At 41.4% G+C, this 25,217-nt stretch overlaps 1 protein-coding gene across 2 annotated transcripts; it reads right to left on the bottom strand.

The window, feature by feature from the left end:
* Positions 1-1,853: 1,853 nt before the first annotated feature.
* On the bottom strand, positions 1,854-19,964 carry ftr86 (finTRIM family, member 86). Of its 2 annotated transcripts, none has more exons than XM_084418037.1 (10): positions 19,782-19,964; positions 18,822-19,493; positions 17,865-17,960; positions 17,449-17,682; positions 15,562-15,724; positions 9,212-9,304; positions 9,019-9,135; positions 6,305-6,370; positions 6,020-6,222; positions 1,854-2,397 (listed from the first exon to the last, which is right to left on the bottom strand). In XM_084418037.1, exons 2-10 carry the CDS (start codon positions 19,281-19,283, stop codon positions 2,062-2,064), a joined length of 1,770 nt encoding a protein of 589 aa, XP_084274163.1. In that variant the 5' UTR covers positions 19,284-19,493; positions 19,782-19,964; the 3' UTR covers positions 1,854-2,061. The 2 variants fall into 2 exon arrangements, with proteins under 2 accessions (XP_084274163.1, XP_084274164.1); XM_084418038.1 differs by lacking the exon at positions 19,782-19,964 and having other exon boundaries at positions 18,822-19,436; positions 19,486-19,632.
* Positions 19,965-25,217: the final 5,253 nt, after the last annotated feature.

Here is a 25,217-nt window from a genome sequence, read left to right on the forward strand (position 1 = left end):
CCTCCCAGCAGAGTAACTCCTGATGAGCCTTCCTCCCAGCAGAGTAACTCCTGATGAGCCTTCCTCCCAGCAGAGTAACTCCTGATGAGCCTCCTGTCAGTCGAGTTGGTTTGGACTGCTTTGGACCGTTCGAGGTTAAACGTGGAAGAGCTTGGCGATGCGAGCCATTCACCTTGAAGTTCTTTCATCTTTAGACACAGACTCCTTCATCAATGGTTCTAGAAGGTGTGTGGCGAGACGTGGTCAAGTCCTGGAAAGCCGTTCAGATAATGGTACTAACTTCATGGGCGCTGAACGTGAATTGAGGGAGGCCATTGAGAATCTGAACCACAACCTCATAAATGACGTGCTGTTACAAAAGAGTGTGAAATGGGTGTTTTCAATCCCCCAGCAGCGTCACGGAGGCGCGTGGGAAAGGGTGATTCGGTCAGTCCGTAAAGTGCTAAACTCCAATTTGAAGACTCAGACTGGACGAGGAAAGCTTGGCGACGGTGTTTTGTGAGGCTGAAGCGAGGCGTTGACCCCTAACCATCTACTTCTGCTTAAGTCGCGGCCGTTGTTGCCATCAGGATTGTTAGAGAAGGAGGATGTTTATGCTCGTCGTCGCTGGAAGCGCTGGGTGAAGGAGTACCTTCCTGGACTTCAGGAGCGCCAGAAGTGGGATACTGCCAAAAGAAACTTTGTTCCAGGAGATCTTGTGGTGCTAGTGGATGATAAGGCACCTCACAATACTTGGATTACAGGAAGAATTGTGGATACTGTTCCGGACAAAAATGGACTGGTGCGAAGTGTATGGATTAAAACTAAAACCGGCTCTCTGAACCAGCCAATAACCAAAGTGTGCCTTCTGCAGGAAGAAGAGGGGCAGTGAAGAGCTTTGGATACAGCGGACATGAACTTTGACGTTATTGGACTTTAAAGGACAAACAGATCACTTTGCATTTGATTGGTGTCTGTCTCCCACAAGGTGATGGTGGTGGTCAATTATTACTATGAAATAATTTGGGGCCGGAATGTAGTTTGTAGAGTGTAATACATTGGGTTTGACTTGTCTTCTATGATGTTTCCTCTTTTGTCTATACTGTTGTGCACGTGCATAGTGACGTCATTAGTTAGTGTGTGTGTCACCGGGGCTGTGGTGTCTGTATTAGTGTGTGTGCTCACCTGTGTGGCACATGTGTGGATCATGGCTGCAGGGTGAGCATGTGGAGAAACTTTCTATATAATATTGAGTATGGTGATATTGACTAACCCTATAGCAATACTTTTTTGGAACAAGAGTGTCACTGTGGCACTAACTATCACAATACTTATTTACTTGATATTTGAATGGTTTTATTTTGGTCCATCTACATCTACACTGATATGATGACAATACTATGTGAAAAATTGACTGGGCTGAAAATGGACTGGGACAAAACTTCAGCCCTGGCCACACCAGCCCATATTACCATCCACATCCCCCCACAGACACGGGGGTTCGGGGGCATGTTCCCCCGAGGAAATCTGGATTTCTCTGACCTACATATGTGCAATTTTTTTATCCAAAAATGGATAAGAAATAGCTTTAAAACCATGTCAGTGAGCATGCGATTATTTGTCAATACCTGCTCTCTCCTTATCCACCAGTCTTTCTTTTTCTCTCAGTCTCATTATCCTGCCCTATTTCTTCTTCTTAATTTATCTGAGGTGCCAGGTGCCCACTTTAACCCCCGTATAACTGCTGTGTGTGTGTGTGTGTGTGTGTGTGTGTGTGTGTGTATAGAGTACAGATGACTGAGCTTAATGATCACATCTGCTCTTATTTGAATCCAAGTTACAGACAAATTCATCATATAATCACAAAACCTTTTGATGCATTAGTATTAGCTTTTATTTTCATAGTCTAGTAGTGATAAGAAACAGATATAGAAAGGCATAAATGCATATGTTTAACAGCTGATATTCTTCATCTTCTTTGTCTCTAAAGATGACCTTCTCTTCAGTCGAGTTCACAGAGATTGATAGAGGAGAGTGATGGAGGAGTTCTTCATCTTCTCCGTCAGTAAATCTGTTCTCCTCCTAGTTGAGCTCACAGATGGTGACGGAGGAGCCGACTCCAGACCAGAAGCGGAAGCTGGCGAACAGCGGCCCGTGGAAGTGTGTGTGAACGCAGCAGATCTCCTGGGCCTGAGTGTGTGAGACGCGGTAGAAAGCCAGTTCTCCGGCCTGCTGGTCCACATACACTCCCACACGCCTGGCTTTAGGACCCGCCAGAGCCGTCTCTCTCCCAGCATGCCACAGGGAGAAGGCCTTGCCGGACCAGTACAGGCTCCAGGAGTGTGTGTTGTGGCCCAGTCTGGCACTGTCCTCGGCTGAGGAGCGATCCATGTCTTTATAAGCCACGCCGACCGTCACCTGCACACAGCAATGATCCGCGTCATCAACATTAATCTGCCTCACACACACACACAGATGGAAGGAGGAAGAGAAATCTCACGACTAGACAAGAAGATGTGTTTATTGTCAGTTTGATAGGATTCTCTTTTTCTAGTTAGATGAAGATCTGATTATAATGTAGTCTAATTTAGGGTTCATAAACATTTTAACTTCTCAGGTGTAGCTTTAATGATTCTTTCCAAATTTGGCTTCATTACAACAAAGTGCTGCGAGAAAAAGCCTGAGATCATGTACCTGCGCTAATATCTCAGAAGTTCCTCTGCTTTTGACACCGTTGATTAGGAGATTCTACTCGACCAACTTCAGACCTGGGTCTGTCTATCAGGTCCTGTCTTAGACTAGTTTAGACCTGGGTTGGTCTATCAGGTGCTGTCTTAGACTGGTTCAGACCTGGGTCGGTCTACCAGGTGCTGTCTTAGACTGGCTCAGACCTGGGTCGGTCTATCAGGTGCTGTCTTAGACTGGTTCAGACCTGGGTTGGTCTATCAGGTGCTGTCTTAGACTGGTTCAGACCTGGGTCGGTCTATCAGGTGCTGTCTTAGACTGGTTTAGACCTGGGTCGGTCTATCAGGTGCTGTCTTAGACTGGTTCAGACCTGGGTCGGTCTATCAGGTGCTGTCTTAGACTGGTTCAGACCTGGGTCGGTCTATCAGGTGCTGTCTTAGACTGGTTCAGACCTGGGTTGGTCTATCAGGTGCTGTCTTAGACTGGTTTAGACCTGGGTCGGTCTATCAGGTGCTGTCTTAGACTGGTTCAGACCTGGGTCGGTCTATCAGGTGCTGTCTTAGACTGGTTCAGACCTGGGTTGGTCTATCAGGTGCTGTCTTAGACTGGTTTAGACCTGGGTCGGTCTATCAGGTGCTGTCTTAGACTGGTTCAGACCTGGGTCGGTCTATCAGGTCCTGTCTTAGACTGGTTCAGACCTGGGTTGGTCTATCAGGTGCTGTTTTAGACTGGTTCAACCCTGGGTCAGTCTATCAGGTCCTCTCTTAGACTGGTTCAGACCTGGGTCGGTCTATCAGGTCCTGTCTTAGACTGGTTCAGACCTGGGTCTGTCTATCAGGTCCTGTCTTAGACTGGTTCAGACCTGGGTCGGTCTACCAGGTCCTGTCTTAGACTGGTTCAGACCTGGGTCTGTCTCTCAGGTGCTGTCTTAGATTGGTTCAGACCTGGGTCTGTCTATCAGGTCCTGTCTTAGACTGGTTCAGACCTGTGTCTGTCTATCAGGTGCTGTCTTAGACTGGTTCAGACCTGGGTTGGTCTATCAGGTGCTGTCTTAGACTGGTTCAGACCTGGGTTGGTCTATCAGGTGCTGTCTTAGACTGGTTTAGACCTGGGTCGGTCTATCAGGTGCTGTCTTAGACTGGTTCAGACCTGGGTTGGTCTATCAGGTGCTGTCTTAGACTGGTTCAGACCTGGGTCGGTCTATCAGGTCCTGTCTTAGACTGGTTCAGACCTGGGTTGGTCTATCAGGTGCTGTCTTAGACTGGTTCAGACCTGGGTCGGTCTATCAGGTGCTGTCTTAGACTGGTTCAGACCTGGGTCGGTCTATCAGGTGCTGTCTTAGACTGGTTCAGACCTGGGTCGGTCTATCAGGTGCTGTCTTAGACTGGTTCAGACCTGGGTCGGTCTATCAGGTGCTGTCTTAGACTGGTTCAGACCTGGGTTGGTCTATCAGGTGCTGTCTTAGACTGGTTTAGACCTGGGTCGGTCTATCAGGTGCTGTCTTAGACTGGTTCAGACCTGGGTCGGTCTATCAGGTGCTGTCTTAGACTGGTTCAGACCTGGGTCGGTCTATCAGGTGCTGTCTTAGACTGGTTCAGACCTGGGTCGGTCTATCAGGTGCTGTCTTAGACTGGTTCAGACCTGGGTCGGTCTATCAGGTGCTGTCTTAGACTGGTTCAGACCTGGGTCTGTCTATCAGGTCCTGTCTTAGACTGGTTCAGACCTGGGTCGGTCTACCAGGTCCTGTCTTAGACTGGTTCAGACCTGGGTCTGTCTCTCAGGTGCTGTCTTAGATTGGTTCAGACCTGGGTCTGTCTATCAGGTCCTGTCTTAGACTGGTTCAGACCTGTGTCTGTCTATCAGGTGCTGTCTTAGACTGGTTCAGACCTGGGTCTGTCTATCAGGTCCTGTCTTAGACTGGTTCAGACCTGTGTCTGTCTATCAGGTGCTGTCTTAGACTGGTTCAGACCTGGGTCGGTCTATCAGGTGCTGTCTTAGACTGGTTCAGACCTGGGTCAGTCTATCAGGTGCTGTCTTAGACTAGTTTAGACCTGGGTCGGTCTATCAGGTCCTGTCTTAGACTGGTTCAGACCTGGGTTGGTCTATCAGGTGCTGTTTTAGACTGGTTCAACCCTGGGTCAGTCTATCAGGTCCTCTCTTAGACTGGTTCAGACCTGGGTCGGTCTATCAGGTCCTGTCTTAGACTGGTTCAGACCTGGGTCTGTCTATCAGGTCCTGTCTTAGACTGGTTCAGACCTGGGTCTGTCTATCAGGTGCTGTCTTAGACTGGTTCAGACCTGGGTCTGTCTATCAGGTCCTGTCTTAGACTGGTTCAGACCTGGGTCAGTCTATCAGGTGCTGTCTTAGACTGGTTCAGACCTGTGTCTGTCTATCAGGTCCTGTCTTAGACTGGTTCAGACCTGGGTCTGTCTATCAGGTCCTGTCTTAGACTGGTTCAGACCTGGGTCGGTCTATCAGGTCCTGTCTTAGACTGGTTCAGACCTGGGTCAGTCTATCAGGTGCTGTCTTAGACTGGTTCAGACCTGGGTCTGTCTATCAGGTCCTGTCTTAGACTGGTTCAGACCTGGGTCTGTCTATCAGGTCCTGTCTTAGACTGGTTCAGACCTGGGTCAGTCTATCAGGTCCTGTCTTAGACTGGTTCAACCCTGGGTCGGTCTATCAGGTCCTGTCTTAGACTGGTTCAGACCTGGGTCTGTCTATCAGGTGCTGTCTTAGACTGGTTCAGACCTGGGTCTGTCTATCAGGTGCTGTCTTAGACTAGTTTAGACCTGGGTCAGTCTATCAGGTGCTGTCTTAGACTGGTTCAGACATGGGTCGGTCTATCAGGTCCTCCTGTCTTAGACTGGTTCAGACCTGGGTCGGTCTATCAGGTGCTGTCTTAGACTGGTTCAGACCTGGGTCGGTCTATCAGGTGCTGTCTTAGACTGGTTCAGACTTGGGTCGGTCTATCAGGTCCTCCTGTCTTAGACTGGTTCAGACCTGGGTCGGTCTATCAGGTCCTGTCTTAAGCCTTGTTTATACTTTCGCCTGGGTCCGATATATATTTAATTCAAGATTTTAAAGTACAACATAATTTGAGAATTTATTCTGATTCAAAGGGAATCAGAACGGCAAATCCTGACTGACAAGAGGAGCTGGGGAGGGAGGAGGGTAATTAGCTCCTGAGAAAGGCGATATCTGCTGATAATACTGAAGGAGCTTATATATGTATTCAGTGATAGGCGTTGTTTTCCTATAGGTAGATGTGGATCAGCTGAGAGTAACTGATGTGAGCTTGACTAACGTGACCTGCCAGAACTGACGCTATGCTTGATTTAAAGTGTGCTGTATTTACCCTTTGCCCGGTCCACTCCAGCTCCCAGTAGCTCGGGCCCCCAGCCAGCGGCTCCGCACACATGACTTGCCTCCAGAACATGAAGCGGTCCGCGTGAGCCGGGTAGTTCTGGCTCTCCGCGCACAGCGTCGCCTTGCGATAGCCATCAGACAAACGGATCTGACGGAAAGCACTATTGGGATCAAGAGTAAGCTCGGTGCGGACTGAAAGAAAATACAACATTAAACATTACCGAAAGAAAGAGAAAGGACATATTTGTACAAAATCAGTAACAGTTGATCTCACATTTAAGCATTTCCTCTCGGGTTTTAGGTGCTGGTTTAGCCAGACAACACGATGCTGATCCCTCCACTGTAGAGACACAATGAAGATGTGTAATAGGGCAAATCTCAGGAAAACACATCTAGGTCACATTTCACGCCTACAAAAATGATGTGTACTAGACATAATATATGCATATTTTAGGTAGCAATGGGTGAACCAAAGCTTTTGTAAATTTTGAATCAATTTCAGAATTTGCTTCGCAAAATTATTCACTGTTTCGAAGCGCTCAAAACGCCACATGCTGGTCAGAGCGTGTAAATGCAGCAAAAACTGAATAATATTATGAATAAATATGAATTATGAATAAAAATATGAATAAAAACACCTTTTACAAACCAACTGCAACTGTCTTATTGAAGATGTAATCTATTAAATGCCATTAACAAATCATTAAATATGAAGTGTCTTTATAATGTGTTATTTTATTAAACTGTAGACCTTGTTTTGTTTGTTTTATGGAGAGCTTGGTTAATAAGACCAATAACAGACTTTTAACTACAACTCTTCCCTTTTATTATAAAAATATGTCATTATTTATCATATATAGAAATCGTGTGAAATATATGATTAAAAATCATATATAGAGACTGGTTCATGTATTCACAGAGATCATCGCCCCCTAGCGGCGAACCATTGGCATCTCGAAACGTAACGAAGCCTCGTTTACTGAAATCACATGACACGCTTAAGCACTCCGAACGACTGGATCCAAACAAATGATTCACAAAGGTTTCGAAGCTTCACGCGTTTCAAAAGCACACACACTACTTTTAGTACCATTAAGATTTTTGCATTGTAACATTTATTTACACAAGCCTCTGCCCCATAATGCAAATCTTTTACTTTTGAGTTTGGTTTTGTAGGGGAGAGTGGGGTAAAGTGAGACATTTTTTACATTCGTTCCCCTCTAAGCAAGCTAAAATTATATATCAGTCAAATTTACACATTTTCCATTAATTCAGGATGTTTCCTAGCAATGGAAATTATTAGAATGTATTCAGGACGAAGGGCAGTGAAAATATGATTGTTTTTAAAAAAGTGGTCTTGTGTCTCACTTTACCCCAGCTTAGGGGTAAACTGAGACAGACCAGAGAAATCAAGGGGGTAAAGTGAACCAGCTGGGGGTAAACTGATCCACTTACTTTTTCCACTCTGAAACTTCCATAACAACACATGTTGTAACAGTAAGAATCTTGACAGCTAGCTTGACAACCACACATTCCAGAACTAATGTCGGACTAGTAACAGAATCATGGAGATTGGTCAATTAAGCACATTTTTTTATGACCCACCGGTGCGCATCCAAGTGAAGGTGCAACGCCCTTGGCGTGCTAAGGGTGAATGGCACACTGGAGGAAATTCCTCCTAAAAAAAAAGAACTATGTCCAAATTATTGTGATACATTTTGAAAACTCAATGCTGTCAGACCTCCCCTGGCCAGCCCAGGGAGAGTGGCCCGTCCTGAGCCAGATTCGGATTTGTCCGCCACCGCTGGAGCTCCGTCTGGAGCAAAGTCAGTCCTAAAACGGACCTTTGGGTCTTTGTGGAGGAGGGACAATGCTCCGCTCGGACAAGGAACATGGACCAGAGAACCATGGTGGTCAGACCGGGTGGAGAAACAGCCTGATCCAGCCCAGAGAAAGTGCACTTTGTGCGGGCGAGACTTCCAGTAAATAGGGTCTGGTTTGGACACCCAGTCCCTCGGTGCCAGGGCGTGCACACCGGTGAATGTGCACCATCCTGGGTGAGCTGGGGTGAAAGACACACTGGAGGATATTCCTCCTTGTAAAAATGTCCAAAAATATCTTGTATTTGAAGAAGAGCTCCATGCTTGCAGACCTCCCGGGCCGGCCCCAGGGAGGGTGGGTCATCTCTGGTCAAAGTCAGATCCGTACACCTGCTGGCGCTCCTGCTGGAGCAATGACGGTCCAAACACGGACGCTCGGGGTGTTGTAGAGGAGGAAGACGACACTCTTATCGGACTAGGTAATGGAAAACAGGCGCCTCCGGGTTGCCTGGGGCCCAGAGGAGCGCACCCTCTCATTCGGGCCGTCAGGTTTTCTTCCTGGTGTATTGCCTTGGCATGATGGCTTTTCTACTATGTTTATGACATTAAAAATAAAACATATGTCATGTAATATTACATTAAAATATGTTTAAGACTAAACTTAACTTGTGCCTCATGTCTCACTTTACCCCACAGCATTTGTCTCACTTTACCCCACCGCCACATTTTAGAAAAAAACGATCTCTCTAAGCAATTCGGGCTTATCTTCAGCTAGCATCATCACATGGTTTTATATGTTGGTAGTTCATCAACATGTATGATATAAGTTTTTCTACCTGAATCAATTTGCTTTGGCACAACAGTTGATTAAGTTGACAGCAAGAAAATTTACTTTTACATGCAAAAAAAATATTTTTGTGAAAAAAACATGCTTACTACAGCACCATGAGGTCCTCTTCTTCATGGCCAAGGTGAAATGAAAGGGGCTTGAAAACATAATGGTCAAATGACCAAAATTGTGTTCCGTTGCCTAGATATAGGGGGTGTCTCACATTACCCGATGTCTCACATTACCCCGTTCTCCCCTATTTCTCATTTTTAGATAACGTAACTTTATTCCTGTGATTAGTCAAAAGTACTGTGTAATCTAATACTCTTCATTATTTACCAGGATTGGCAGAGCCTTGGTTCGTGTGGTGTTCTTGTGTTGCAGGAGAAGAAGCTTTGACTTTGGGTTCAACATCCGGTTTTGCAGAGTCAGACTTTACTTCTGTAATCTGAAAAGCTGAGAAGAAGCCTGTTTCAAAAATAACACTCTAGAAAGATGAGTTCATTGTCCACTGAGGATAGTGTGTGTTTACCTGGGTTTAGTGAGGGCGGCTGTGATTGGCTGGAGACAACGCCTGGGTCACATGACTGACTGGATGATTGTGCCAGAGCGGCCGCATCATTCACTGCAGGGGAACATGGGATATATCACTATATCATCACTATCTCACTAATACACTAGATCACTAATACACTATATCACTAATACACTAGATCACTATATCATCACTATCTCACTAATACACTAGATCACTAATACACTATATCACTATATCATCACTATATCACTATATCACTAATACACTAGATCACTAATACACTAGATCACTAATACACTAGATCACTATATCACTATATCATCACTATATCACTAATACACTAGATCACTAATACACTAGATCACTAATACACTAGATCACTAATACACTAGATCACTATATCATCACTATCTCACTAATACACTAGATCACTAATACACTAGATCACTATATCATCACTATCTCACTAATACACTAGATCACTAATACACTATATCACTATATCATCACTATATCACTAATACACTATATCACTAATACACTAGATCACTATATCATCACTATCTCACTAATACACTAGATCACTAATACACTAGATCACTATATCATCACTATCTCACTAATACACTAGATCACTAATACACTATATCACTATATCATCACTATCTCACTAATACACTAGATCACTAATACACTAGATCACTATATCATCACTATCTCACTAATACACTAGATCACTAATACACTATATCACTATATCATCACTATATCACTAATACACTAGATCACTAATTCACTAGATCACTAATACACTAGATCACTATATCATCACTATCTCACTAATACACTATATCACTATATCATCACTATCTCACTAATACACTAGAGCACTAATACACTATATCACTATATCATCACTATATCACTATATCATCACTATATCACTAATACACTAGATCACTAATACACTAGATCACTAATACACTAGATCACTATATCACTAATACACTATATCACTAAATCATCACTATCTCACTAATACACTAGATCACTAATACACTATATCACTAAATCATCACTATCTCACTAATACACTAGATCACTAATACACTAGATCACTAATACACTAGATCACTATATCATCACTATATCACTATATCATCACTATATCACTAATACACTAGATAACTAATACACTAGATCACTATATCACTAATAAACTATATCACTAAATCATCACTATCTCACTAATACACTAGATCACTAATACACTATATCACTAATACACTATATCACTAATACACTATATCACTAATACACTATATCACTAATACACTAGATCACTATATCACTAATACACTATATCACTAAATCATCACTATCTCACTAATACACTAGATCACTAATACACTAGATCACTAATACACTAGATCACTAATACACTAGATCACTATATCACTAATACACTATATCACTAAATCATCACTATCTCACTAATACACTAGACCACTAATACACTAGATCCCTAATACACTATATCACTAATACACTAGATCACTAATACACTAGATCACTAATACACTAGATCACTATATCACTAATACACTATATCACTAAATCATCACTATCTCACTAATACACTAGATCACTAATACACTAGATCACTAATACACTAGATCACTAATACACTATATCACTAAATCATCACTATCTCACTAATACACTAGATCACTAATACACTAGATCACTAATACACTATCACTAATACACTAGATCACTAATACACTAGATCACTAATACACTAATACACTATATCACTAATACACTATATCACTAATACACTATATCACTAAATCATCACTATCTCACTTATACACTAGATCACTAATACACTAGATCACTAATACACTAGATCACTAATACACTAATACACTATATCACTAATACACTATATCACTAATACACTATATCACTAAATCATCACTATCTCACTAATACACTAGATCACTAATACACTAGATCACTAATACACTAGATCACTAATACACTAGATCACTATATCACTAATACACTATATCACTAATACACTATATCACTAAATCATCACTATCTCACTAATACACTAGATCACTAATACACTAGATCACTAATACACTATATCACTATATCATCACTATATCATCACTATATCACTAATACACTAGATCACTAATACACTAGATCACTATATCACTAATACACTATATCACTAAATCATCACTATCTCACTAATACACTAGATCACTAATACACTAGATCCCTAATACACTAGATCACTAATACACTAGATCACTAATACACTAGATCACTATATCACTAATACACTAGATCCCTAATACACTATATCACTAATACACTAGATCACTAATACACTAGATCACTAATACACTAGATCACTATATCACTAATACACTATATCACTAATACACTATATCACTAAATCATCACTATCTCACTAATACACTAGATCCCTAATACACTATATCACTAATACACTAGATCACTAATACACTAGATCACTAATACACTAGATCACTAATACACTATATCACTAAATCATCACTATCTCACTAATACACTAGATCACTAATACACTAGATCACTAATACACTAGATCACTAATACACTATATCACTATATCACTAATACACTATATCACTAAATCATCACTATCTCACTAATACACTAGATAACTAATACACTATATCACTAATACACTAGATCACTAATACACTAGATTACTATATCACTAGATCACTATATCACTAAATCATCACTATCTCACTAATACACTAGATCACTAATACACTAGATCACTAATACACTAGATCACTAATACACTAGATCACTAATACACTAGATCACTATATCACTAATACACTATATCACTAAATCATCACTATCTCACTAATACACTAGATCACTAATACACTAGATCCCTAATACACTATATCACTATATCATCACTATCTCACTAATACACTAGATCACTAATACACTAGATCCCTAATACACTAGATCACTAATACACTAGATCACTAATACACTAGATTACTATATCACTAGATCACTATATCACTAAATCATCACTATCTCACTAATACACTAGATCACTAATACACTAGATCACTAATACACTATATCACTAATACACTATATCACTAATACACTAGATCACTAATACACTAGATCACTAATACACTAGATCACTATATCACTATATCACTATATCACTAAATCATCACTATCTCACTAATACACTAGATCACTAATACACTCGATCACTAATACACTAGATCACTATATCACTAATACACTATATCACTAAATCATCACTATCTCACTAATACACTAGATCACTAATACACTAGATCCCTAATACACTATATCACTAAATCATCACTATCTCACTAATACACTAGATCACTAATACACTAGATCCCTAATACACTAGATCACTAATACACTAGATCACTAATACACTAGATCACTAATACACTAGATTACTATATCACTAGATCACTATATCACTAAATCATCACTATCTCACTAATACACTAGATCACTAATACACTATATCACTAATACACTAGATCACTAATACACTAGATCACTAATACACTAGATCACTAATACACTAGATCACTATATCACTATATCACTATATCACTAATACACTATATCACTAAATCATCACTAGATCACTAATACACTATATCACTAATACACTATATCACTAAATCATCACTATCTCACTAATACACTAGATCACTAATACACTAGATCACTAATACACTAGATCACTAATACACTATATCACTAAATCATCACTAGATCACTAATACACTATATCACTAATACACTAGATCACTAAATCATCACTATCTCACTAATACACTAGATCACTAATACACTAGATCCCTAAAACACTATATCACTAATACACTAGATCACTAATACACTAGATCACTATATCACTAGATCACTATATCACTAAATCATCACTATCTCACTAATACACTAGATCACTAATACACTATATCACTAATACACTAGATCACTAATACACTAGATCACTAATACACTAGATCACTAATACACTAGATCACAATATCACTATATCACTAATACACTATATCACTAATACACTAGATCCCTAATACACTAGATCACTAATACACTAGATCACTAATACACTAGATCACTATATCACTAGATCACTATATCACTAAATCATCACTATATCACTAATACACTAGATCACTAATACACTATATCACTAATACACTATATCACTAATACACTAGATCACTAATACACTAGATCACTAATACACTAGATCACTAATACACTAGATCACAATATCACTATATCACTAATACACTATATCACTAATACACTATATCACTAATACACTATATCACTAATACACTATATCACTAATACACTAGATCCCTAATACACTAGATCACTAATACACTAGATCACTAATACACTTAGGGCCCTATCTTACACCCGACGCAATGCAGCGCCAAGCGCGACACAAGTGTTTTTTGCTAGTTTCACCCCAACGCAGTTTTCATTTTCACGTCCTGTGCCGCTATGTTTAAATAGCAAATGCATCTGCGCCCATTTGTGCGCCCATGGGCTGCTGGTCTGAGAACGAGGTGTGTTCTGGAGCATTGTTGGCTCAGTGCTATTTTGAGGATCTGAAACAGACTGAGCCGTTGACCGACTGAAACCTGCTCTAAAGTCAATGGCGCAATATTTATATATATTTTTTGTAATGTGCGCCTATAGGCGGGTCCACAACACACGTACACTCCGCTTATTACACACACAGGGACGCACAGCAGCACACAAACATGCCAAATATTAAGATTAAAAGGATTACAATGTAAAAGATGATTACTGTGTACATAAAGATATGGTGAATCCGGCGTGTCCCATAGATGTTCTGCTTGCGTACTTTGACCTCGCGCACGAGCAGATCCGTTTGCGCTCTAGAGACGGCTTCGGTCTTTCCACTATCAAATTCCGTCATGTAAATAGCGAATCCGCCATGGCGCGAGCGCAACTGGCATTTAAAGGGAATGGGAGATGAGACTCTGATTGGTTTAACGCACGTAAATCCCAAAACACACCCATTACTCATTAAGAGAATAGGGACGACCCTTTTAGACCAGCGCCGGGAGCCCCGACCATTTTTCCCATCGTTAAACTAGCAAAAGTGGATTCGGGCACGCCTTAAGTGAACTTGCACCCTGCAATTAAGGCCATGCGCTTAAGATCGTTAAAATAGGGCCCTAGATCACTAGATCACTAGATCATTAATACACTAATACACTTACACTTATACACTAGATGATAGATCACTATTTCACTGATACATCTGCTTTACGGTAAAAGTCAAATTCACAACCACATTAATTAGAATCCTGGTTGTGGTGTCAGAATGAAGCATTACTCTCAGTGTCAGGGCACTGTAGCACATGAGAGATGGCTGACTTCAGTTGCATCTATGCTTAATTAATTACATGATAAAAAATATATATAAACTTGAGGTTTGGGTCTCCTTTAAAATTTAATAATGGCTTTGCAGTTTTTTTTTTTTAAATACACCCTTGTGTGCCTATACAGTGATCTTTAGTGAAAAATATCATTCAAACATGCAACCAACCATTGCTTTCAAATAAACACTTTTGTGAGAGGAAAACAAATAAATTAGTTGACATGCTTTTAAAAAGACACATGAGTTTCGGTAACAGGACTGAGAAAAATCTCCCACTTTGAAACCTTGTAAAAAAATGAAATAAAGTTGCCTGATATTGACCAATATACATTTTGAACAGTGAAATATGTGTGTTATTAGATTCAGTGTTGAAATTATTTTTTTTTTTCACTTACAACAGGCAAATGTCACCCATTCGGTGGAATGGCTCGTAGATTATTATAGAAAGCAAATAATTCAGACACTAAATTCTGCTATAGTAAAACACAAATAAATATAAATGTGTTTGAAGCATTTCTGTAATAATCTACAAAATGTCTACGTTGCTTGGCAACCATACACTTCATTCTAGTTCAAATGAATGCACTTATTGCACTTGACCAATTTCTGTCAAATCAATGAGCTATGAAAGACCATGTGACTTTACCACAGTTATGTGAACGCAGAGAGTTTGTCGCTTCTCAAATGATTAATGTCTGAACAGAAATGGTTTGAAGCAGCAGAGAGTGGGTAGAGCTGATGGCTTGGCAGGAAGACCAGAGGATATTGCAGATGAAGCCGTTCCACAACTCACCGACTCTGAAGACACGGGCCAGGCTGGTTTTGGTGAGGTCTTCCAGCGCCTCTCTGAAAGCGTCCAGAACTGACCTGACCCCTGATATCAGCGCCTGCGGGGTCCAGATCTCCATCGCTGCGATGTTCACAGGCGGATCCGCACAGTCCACGCTCATGAACGCCTGAGGAATCATTACAAGCATCATTTTCTACAGGATTTTCAGAAGGTTGTGAGTCTCAGACATTATACCATGGTAAAGTGAAAACAGACACAGATAGATAGATACGCAGAGGTATTCAAGACGCCTTCATCCTCTGGCCTGCTCACAATAATCATACTGTCCTTCATAATACTAGCCACACACGCCTGTGATATCAGCACCAGTTAAATAACCAGTATACAATTCAAGTGTCTGCATAATCTCATAAACGTCTATGGTTTCATAATCTCCATTAACTGTATTAGACAGAAAAACAACAACAACAACAATGTATTTTCTCTCTATTCATGTTGTTTCAAATGGTTACCTATAGTAAACATTGTTCATAAACTAGTCTAGTATAAAAAATAAAATCAATTATTTGGACACACATACACTGAACAAAATTATAAACACTTTAGTTTTTGCCCCAATTTTTCATAATAATAATTGTGGCCTTGCTAAGGAGATGTTGTAGCTCACACACATCTCCTTCACACACACACACACACACACACACACACACACTCCTCCTGGGAGAGAGGTTCAGCTGGACTCAGTCATGGTTTGGGACACATATGTCCATCTGTTGGCTCTTTAAGAACATCAGTTCTGCCCTTGGGTTAATGACTCTTCTGCAGACAGACTTTATAAAACACGTCATGTTGTTTCATTACAAATTTCTGGACCTTTACAAGGAAGGAAAGCGACCAAAATGATATAAAAGTTATAATAGATAAATAAAAAGTGCAGTTTTTTGTTTGTTTTGTTTTTTACATGATTTCTAGTATTTGCTTTACATTTTTATTTTGTTGAATTAGCAATTCATTTAATTGTATCTTTGAAGCAGATTTGTAATGTGACAGCAGTAATTAAAGTTTATTAAGGGTCAAGATCAAGTTATCGAGCCACTCACACACACAATATCTGTCCCCACACGGCTCAGATTTACTGTACAGCATGTGTGTAAGACTCCAATACAATCTTAAAGTAATTATCCCATCACAAACACGTCTCTCAAATCAGTAAAACTGGCTGTGTCTATAGTATTATAGACTACACAACATTATCTTCATATTCATTTTATCATTTTAAATAAGGAACTCTTGTAGATTTCAATCTAATCTCGACTCTTCCTGATGAAGTCAGTGAACATGCGTATAGGCATGAGACCTCCAACACTATATACTGGCCAGTGTTTCTGTTTCATTGTCCAGCCGTTGTTTATGTGCTACTGTTTGGGGTCGATAAGATTACGCAGCACAACTGGTTTCATCATTGATGATAATCAAAAGTTTCTTGAGCATCAAATCCTCATATTAGAGTGATTCCTGAAGGATCATGTGACTCTGAAGACTGGAGTAATGATCCTGAACATTCAGCTTTGATCACAGGAATAAACTACACTTTACTGTATATTCACATAGAGAACAGATGATTTACATTGAAATAATGTTTGACTGGTTTTAGTGTATTGTTGACCAAATAATAGCAGCTTTGGTGAGCAGAAGAGACCGAACTGCAACCAAACTATTAAACAGTACTGTACTGATATATATATATTTTGCTTCAGATGTAGCAATTTTAAACAAAACAAAAACAGAGCAATCTTTTCATACGCTAGCATCTGTTAGCATAGATAGAGCAATGTCATATGCCTGCTTTATTAATATCTGCCATTACTGAAGGTGAATTTGCTCACTTACATTGAGGAAAGTGACTGGGTCCTGAATGTGTTCCAGTCTCCTGAGCTGCTCTTGCTTCTGGCGTAGCAGGAGGATCTCCTGCTGTATCTGGTGTGTGTGGGCCTGGGTGTGTGTAGAGGACGAGCTCTCGTGTGTGTGCAGCAGCTCGAGCACCTGCGATCGACTGAGCTCAACGCTCCTCAACACATCCACGAACACGGCCTGGCTGTCCTCCATCAGCTGCTGCAGGGAGACCTGGGGGACACACACAGCCCATCACCGGTTCAACACACAGACGGGTTCAACACACAGACGGGTTCAACACACAGACGGGTTCAACACACAGACGGGTTCAACACACAGACGGGTTCAACACACAGACGGGTTCAACACACAGCTGCAATACTTCTGACATGGTTATTGAGAGAAGTGTTTACCTTGTGTGCTTGGGAAACTTGGGGAAGGCTCTGAATAACCCTCTCTCTGTCTTCAATGCTCCCTTGAATCCGGGCGTTCAACCCTATCAGCTCTTGCTGAATAATCACAAAGATATACAGTATAATGTCAGTGTACCAAAGTCCAAGAGACACATACACACAACAAAAACACAAAATAGCCATCAGCCAATGTATATTATAAGAGTCAAGCAGCAGTAAATGGTTTTGAAATTCTAAACACATATATAGTCAGTCAATCTAAATCTCTACTTCCACTCAATAATTTCATTCGGATTGAAACAAAAAGTGTCCCTGAAAACACAGCTAGTGATCAGTAATGTTTACTCACTGAATTCAGATGATTCCCTATTAAGAAGTTGTTTGTGGACACAGCAATATGGTTAACATAACAAAAAGTCCTCACATTCATACAGAAGTATTATATTGATTTCAGTCAGCAGATGGGGTCACTCCTGTTAGAGAGAAGCTCTTCTGGTGCACCTCACTGTCATTTATACCGCTAAACCATAAGCTGACCGCATACTGCTCATTTCATAAGGAATAATTACTTTTTAATTCACTGATGAATACATAAACTCAAAAATATTGATACAAAGACCTAAAGTATTGATACAATATAGCGAGGGAACAAAAAGAATCACAATATATGATCGTTCAGCCCTAATCTGTGGAGCGTTCGTAGAAAGATCTCAGTATATGATGTTTACAGTCGTTTGGTGATTAGTTAGATGGAAACGTAGACTGGTCTCTCTTGAATCTGTGAAGTAAGGTTCCCTCTTGGCTGACTGCTCTTTGGTCAGACTAGTTCTTAAGACAGTGTTTATGTGACCAGGTCCAGGCCTTTTAGTGAGTTAATAATAATTAAAAGTTTGGGGTAAATTAAGGCATGTATGATTCACACACAAATGTAATAAAGGTTACAATGCAGTCGCGCACCTGGATCTTGTGTTGTTGTTCATCCGGACGCACCACCTGATGGCCTTTGTGTCCCAGAAGGCCACACTCGTCACAGATGCGCTGTTGGTCGTGGCAGCAGTACAGCTCCAGCAGCTGCTGATGAAGCGGACAGAGCTCCGGTGATCCCGTGGGAAGAGCGGGATACAGGCCAGACGGGGGGGACGCATCCGCACACACGGGGACAGGGTGCTCAGACGCGCTCAGCCTCAGCTTCTCCAGCGCCTCCATCAGCACGTTGCTTCTGGCCAGGACGGGCCTCGGGGTGAAGCGCTGTCTGCACTGAGGACACTCACAGGAGCCCTTGGTCGAGGGCTGGTCCCAGTGCTTCTGGATACACAGGAGGCAGTACGTGTGTCCACAGGGAAGGGTGGCAGGGTCGCTCAGAGTTTCCAAGCATATCGGGCACGCAAACGCCTCCGGAGCCCACGCAGCTGAAGCCATGGCACTGGAAATATACTGGAGAGGGACAATCCAAGGCTGGAGACACTGGAGACACTGGAGACACTGGAGAGGGACAATCCAAGGCTGGAGACACTGGAGAGGGACAATCCAAGGCTGGAGACACTGGAGACACTGAAGAGGGACAATCCAAGGCTGGAGACACTGGAAACACTGGAGAGGGACAATCCAAGGCTGGAGACACTGGAGACACTGGAGACACTGGAGAGGGACAATCCAAGGCTGGAGACACTGGAGACACTGGAGACACTGGAGAGGGACAATCCAAGGCTGGAGACACTGGAGACACTGGAGACACTGGAGAGGGACAATCCAAGGTAAAGTACAGATGCTGGCTGAGGTGCATTTCCTTTTAAACCTGAACGGGTGTGGTTTAAACTAGTATTACAGGTTCTTTGGATGGTTCTAGCTAAGCACTGCACACATTTGCCATGGCCAAAATGACATAGTGGGAGAGAAATGAGAGGAAGGCTGACAAACCTGTCTATCTGGTCAGGGACTGGAGGGTTTGAAAAGTTCAGCTGGCAAAGAGATGACATAATAAAGATGTTATGTGTGAAGTCATGAAACACTAATAATGCGTCACATTGTGCCTGCTAGTCAGTTCCTGTTTCTGTATATAATATGGCAGAACCTCCTTACTACATCCAACTCAATGCTATATACGTGTGTAATCGCCAAAACTATTGGCAAAGAGGGTTTAAATCTAGACTTGACAGCCTGAACGAGGAGGAACGCACTACATGGGCAATCCCCTCGTCCTGTAAAACATTTCACACAGAAATGCCCAAATGAAAAATAAATACATTTGAAATATATTTATTTTATGCTAAGTTAGGCAAGGCAAGTTTTATTTATATTGCATATTTCATTCACTATGGCAATTCAAAGTGCTTTACACAAAAAAGGAATTAAAATAATCACAAAATAAAAGCAAGGAAAATTAAAACAGTTATAAAAGGAATTAAAAGGGATATATGACAGGGTGACCATATTCTGATTACCGAAAACCAGGACACTCGGCCCGGCAATGAGATACTCAAATGATACTCGAAGTTTACTCAAACATGCCTTATTAATTTCAATACATTTTAAAGTATGGCTATGCCTCCTCTGTATGGATAGAAAATTGTTATATTACAAAATACTATCTATAACCAAAGACACAAATTCAGATAGGCTTCTCAGAGGTTACTCAACATGTTTTATTATGACAGGTTTCAAAAATAATGAATGAACTAATGTCTCTTCTGTATTAGAAAAATAAATAAATTATAAATAACTAAAAAATACCTCCAAATTGAACAAAAATAGCTCTCACAAACTAACTAACAAAAGATATTTATATCTTTAGTTTTCTTCTTCCTCTTTATCCTGTTTTTCTTCCTCATCCTCCTTGTTTTCCCATCTATATTTTGCTGTAGAGCTGATCTTTCCCAGCAGTTTTTTGTTGCTTAACAAATAAGCATGAAAGTCTTTGCAAGAAGTGTCTGAAGTTGTATTGCACAAACAGAATCCCTTTCAGTGACTCAACAGAGAGCTGGTTCCTCTCCTTTGTCCACTGGCTCTGCATCAGTGAGAAAACCCTCTCAACATTTGCATTGTGAGAGGGCAGCGCAAAGACAGACTGTGAAATCTTCAGTAGTTCTGAGTCTCAAAGTATTGGGTCCACTTCTGGTGCACATGCAGGCCAATGAACTCCTCATCACTGTTGTACCTTTCTATGATTTTTTTCAGATTGGCGACCTAGTCAAAACACTTGACATCGTCAATTGGCACCCCCTTCTCTCTAAGGTACTTGATGCAGGCCTCCACATCATTCCAATCTGGTGGCTCACTCATATCCATCCACATAAATGTTGAGAACTCTTCCATGGGAGTCATCCCCTTCTCCATATACTCCAGACAAGCACAGGCCTTGTACATCAGCACAGAACTTGTACATCAGCACAGAACTTGTACATCAGCACAGGCCTTGTACATCAGCACAGAACTTGTACATCAGCACAGGCCTTGTACATCAGCACAGAACTTGTACATCAGCACAGGCCTTGTACATCAGCACAGGCCTTGTACATCAGCACAGAACTTGTACATCAGCACAGGCCTTGTACATCAGCACAGAACTTGTACATCAGCACAGGCCTTGTACATCAGCACAGAACTTGTACATCAGCACAGGCCTTGTACATCAGCACAGAACTTGTACATCAGCACAGAACTTGTACATCAGCACAGGCCTTGTACATCAGCACAGGCCTTGTACATCAGCACAGGCCTTGTACATCAGCACAGAACTTGTACATCAGCACAGGCCTTGTACATCAGCACAGGCCTTGTACATCAGCACAGGCCTTGTACATCAGCACAGAACTTGTACATCAGCACAGGCCTTGTACATCAGCACAGAACTTGTACATCAGCACAGGCCTTGTACATCAGCACAGGCCTTGTACATCAGCACAGGCCTTGTACATCAGCACAGAACTTGTACATCAGCACAGGCCTTGTACATCAGCACAGAACTTGTACATCAGCACAGGCCTTGTACATCAGCACAGAACTTGTACATCAGCACAGGCCTTGTACATCAGCACAGAACTTGTACATCAGCACAGAACTTGTACATCAGCACAGGCCTTGTACATCAGCACAGAACTTGTACATCAGCACAGAACTTGTACATCAGCACAGAACTTGTACATCAGCACAGAACTTGTACATCAGCACAGAACTTGTACATCAGCACAGGCCTTGTACATCAGCACAGGCCTTGTACATCAGCACAGGCCTTGTACATCAGCACAGAACTTGTACATCAGCACAGAACTTGTACATCAGCACAGGCCTTGTACATCAGCACAGAACTTGTACATCAGCACAGAACTTGTACATCAGCACAGAACTTGTACATCAGCACAGAACTTGTACATCAGCACAGAACTTGTACATCAGCACAGGCCTTGTACATCAGCACAGAACTTGTACATCAGCACAGGCCTTGTACATCAGCACAGAACTTGTACATCAGCACAGGCCTTGTACATCAGCACAGAACTTGTACATCAGCACAGGCCTTGTACATCAGCACAGAACTTGTACATCAGCACAGGCCTTGTACATCAGCACAGAACTTGTACATCAGCACAGGCCTTGTACATCAGCACAGAACTTGTACATCAGCACAGAACTTGTACATCAGCACAGGCCTTGTACATCAGCACAGAACTTGTACATCAGCACAGAACTTGTACATCAGCACAGAACTTGTACATCAGCACAGAACTTGTACATCAGCACAGGCCTTGTACATCAGCACAGAACTTGTACATCAGCACAGGCCTTGTACATCAGCACAGAACTTGTACATCAGCACAGAACTTGTACATCAGCACAGAACTTGTACATCAGCACAGAACTTGTACATCAGCACAGAACTTGTACATCAGCACAGAACTTGTACATCAGCACAGAACTTGTCGCAGCCCTCACCAAATCCATCTCTGCGATATTCTGCCAGTAGTCCCTTAACTTTAAGGGAAATGAAATTCTTGCTTTTACATTCAAGAAGAATGTTGTGGATGCTGTTCAATATTTTCTTCACCTCCATGATGGAGTTGTTCTCCTTTTCCATATGTTGAACGTAGGTGTGGAACACAGACATGAGCGAGTGCATGTGCCACAGGTAGATCTCACTGAAGTCGTTGAAGAAAACCGTCTTGATCACTATGGGTGGCTTTTGCTGTGACAGAAAGAATGCCTTTAAAGCTGGAAACATCTGTAGCATCCTCTCAATGCCTGGGAACAATGGCAGCCACCGTGTCTTGCTGTGAGAAAGCATCCTCCTGTACTCAATGTACTCAATGTCAACATAATCACAGAGCTCCTTCAGGTTCTCAGTGCACACAGTGTAAATGTGGAAGTACTGGTAGATTTTAAACATGATATTCTCAAGGTCAAGCTCTATTGTGTCTGCCCCATGATGAACACAATTATTCAATATGTGTGCTGGGCAACCCACACCAATCAGAGTCTTGTTCTGCAGCAACCTCTTCACATTTGCAAACACATTGTTTCCCCCTTCATCACATCGGATTCCACCAAAATTTGTGTTGCGATTGTCTCCAGTAAATGCAATGCATTTTTCAGACAAATCGTTTTTTGTCAGCGTTTCAGTGAGATAATTTGCAATGGTTTCTGATTTCTCATTAGGTGTGTCTTTCTTCCAACCAAAGTACTGGATTATGATCGGGAATATTTTCACTGCTCCGTGGTTACTCCCGTCTGTACAAATACCACAATACTGGATTTCTTTCAGTGCTTCACGTGTGACTTCAACAGAGTGGGGCGCTGAAACACCATTCACAATGGCTTCGGTCTTAGTGCGGGCACTATTAAACTATTTGGCCGTGTCAGAATCTGGGAATACCTTTTTTAGCAATGCACTAGTGCAATCCATGGACCTGTAGCTGTTGTGGTGTTTCACTGTATGAAATGACAATGCACCCTCTGCTGCATTCACAGCATCCTCAGATTTCCTGGGTCTCATAAAGAACTCCGTCAACTTTGTTGAACTTGAACTACTCTCACCTCGCATATCTTTTTTATGTTTTTCGGTGTCCATGTGAGCTTTGAGATCTGTGGCACCCCCATTGGACACCGAAACATATGTGCCAGGTTTGCACACGGTGCACGCAGCCTCCCACTTGTCCCGACCGGGAGAGAAAGTGGGGAATTTCTTCTGTAACTCATTGGTAAATGTGCATTTGTGCTTCGGCATGTTGCAGGCGTGCTCGCCTCGGATGGCTGTCTGCTCGCTCGTTGCGTGTGTAAAGAGATCCGCCCACACGGCAGCCTCTCAGGGATCACGTCACATGCAGCACCGCAGGTGTAGATTGCCCTAGTGCCGGTCAATTTAATGGCCCAATGAAAAATAATGAAAACCAGGACATTTTCATCACTTTATAAAAAACAGCCAGGACGGCCAGGACAGGACGTGAAAACATGTCCAGGGAAAACGGGACGTTTGGTCACCCTAATATATGATACAGTTATAAAATTAATTAAAAGAGTAAAAAGATGATACATAAACTTCTCATCTGGCAAAACACCATATCATATTTTTCACAACTCCCAGTTTTACTGTGAGATTTTCCCATGGTGATTACACTGTGTCTGTGGGGTTCTTTCGGCGCGCCTAAGAAATCTAACGGACGTCTCCGATGGACCCGATTTTCCCCTAAAATCGGACAGGAGGAGCTCTAGGACTGACTCACTAAGTATCACAAAGACTGACAAAGTATTCCACAAATACATTTACTAAATTGGTATACTTAAAGTCTGCTAAAATTGAACTATTGCAAGTATTCTGTAGGTACACTTTAAATATCTTGCATTTAAAAACTGATATGATATAAATATCATACTATCCTTAATAGTAGTGAGGTTAATATTAGGAAATGGCTTAATATTAAGAAATGTGCATTTTGCAATAAAGTACTCCAATAAAGTTTAATCATAATATTTACATCAATAAGTCTCAAGCAATATGTCAGTAAATATGTTAATGGTTGACGATGTGTATCGTCTACGATAATATCGCAACTGTTCATTTAATGATGTGTGAGCTGACATTAGGAAGTATGTCACTCACTTTGCAAAAAAACGAACTAAATACTGCTAGTTGAATGCAGTTCGAATGACCTTCAATACATGGAGCAAAAATGCCTTTTTTTTATATTTCTATATGATATAGTTAAGCAATATCACACAAACAAGCGTATTGTTTTACCCAAATATCACCACGTGAAACTGATTTTATATAACAGTTCAATAAAAAAGTTTATATTGTGTGATACTGTTTCGCTGCTTGGTCTGTTCTGCAGATGGAAATAGTTACAGACAAAGCCTTAACAG

This window comes from Rutilus rutilus, assembly GCF_951802725.1.
Source record: "Rutilus rutilus genome assembly, chromosome: 9".
Lineage (NCBI taxonomy): Eukaryota > Metazoa > Chordata > Actinopteri > Cypriniformes > Leuciscidae > Rutilus > Rutilus rutilus.

What these genes read in the sequence shown, in the direction of transcription:
- ftr86 (XM_084418037.1), bottom strand. Translation starts at nt 19,283, where the DNA reads ATGGCTTCAGCTGCGTGGGCTCCGGAGGCGTTTGCGTGCCCGATATGC. An exon ending in CCAAGGCTCTGCCAATCCTG is followed by an intron (nt 6,371 to 9,018) that starts GTAAATAATGAA and finishes GTGTCTCTACAG; the next exon opens with TGGAGGGATCAGCATCGTGT. An exon ending in CCGAGAGGAAATGCTTAAAT is followed by an intron (nt 6,223 to 6,304) that starts GTGAGATCAACT and finishes ATTTTCTTTCAG; the next exon opens with TCCGCACCGAGCTTACTCTT.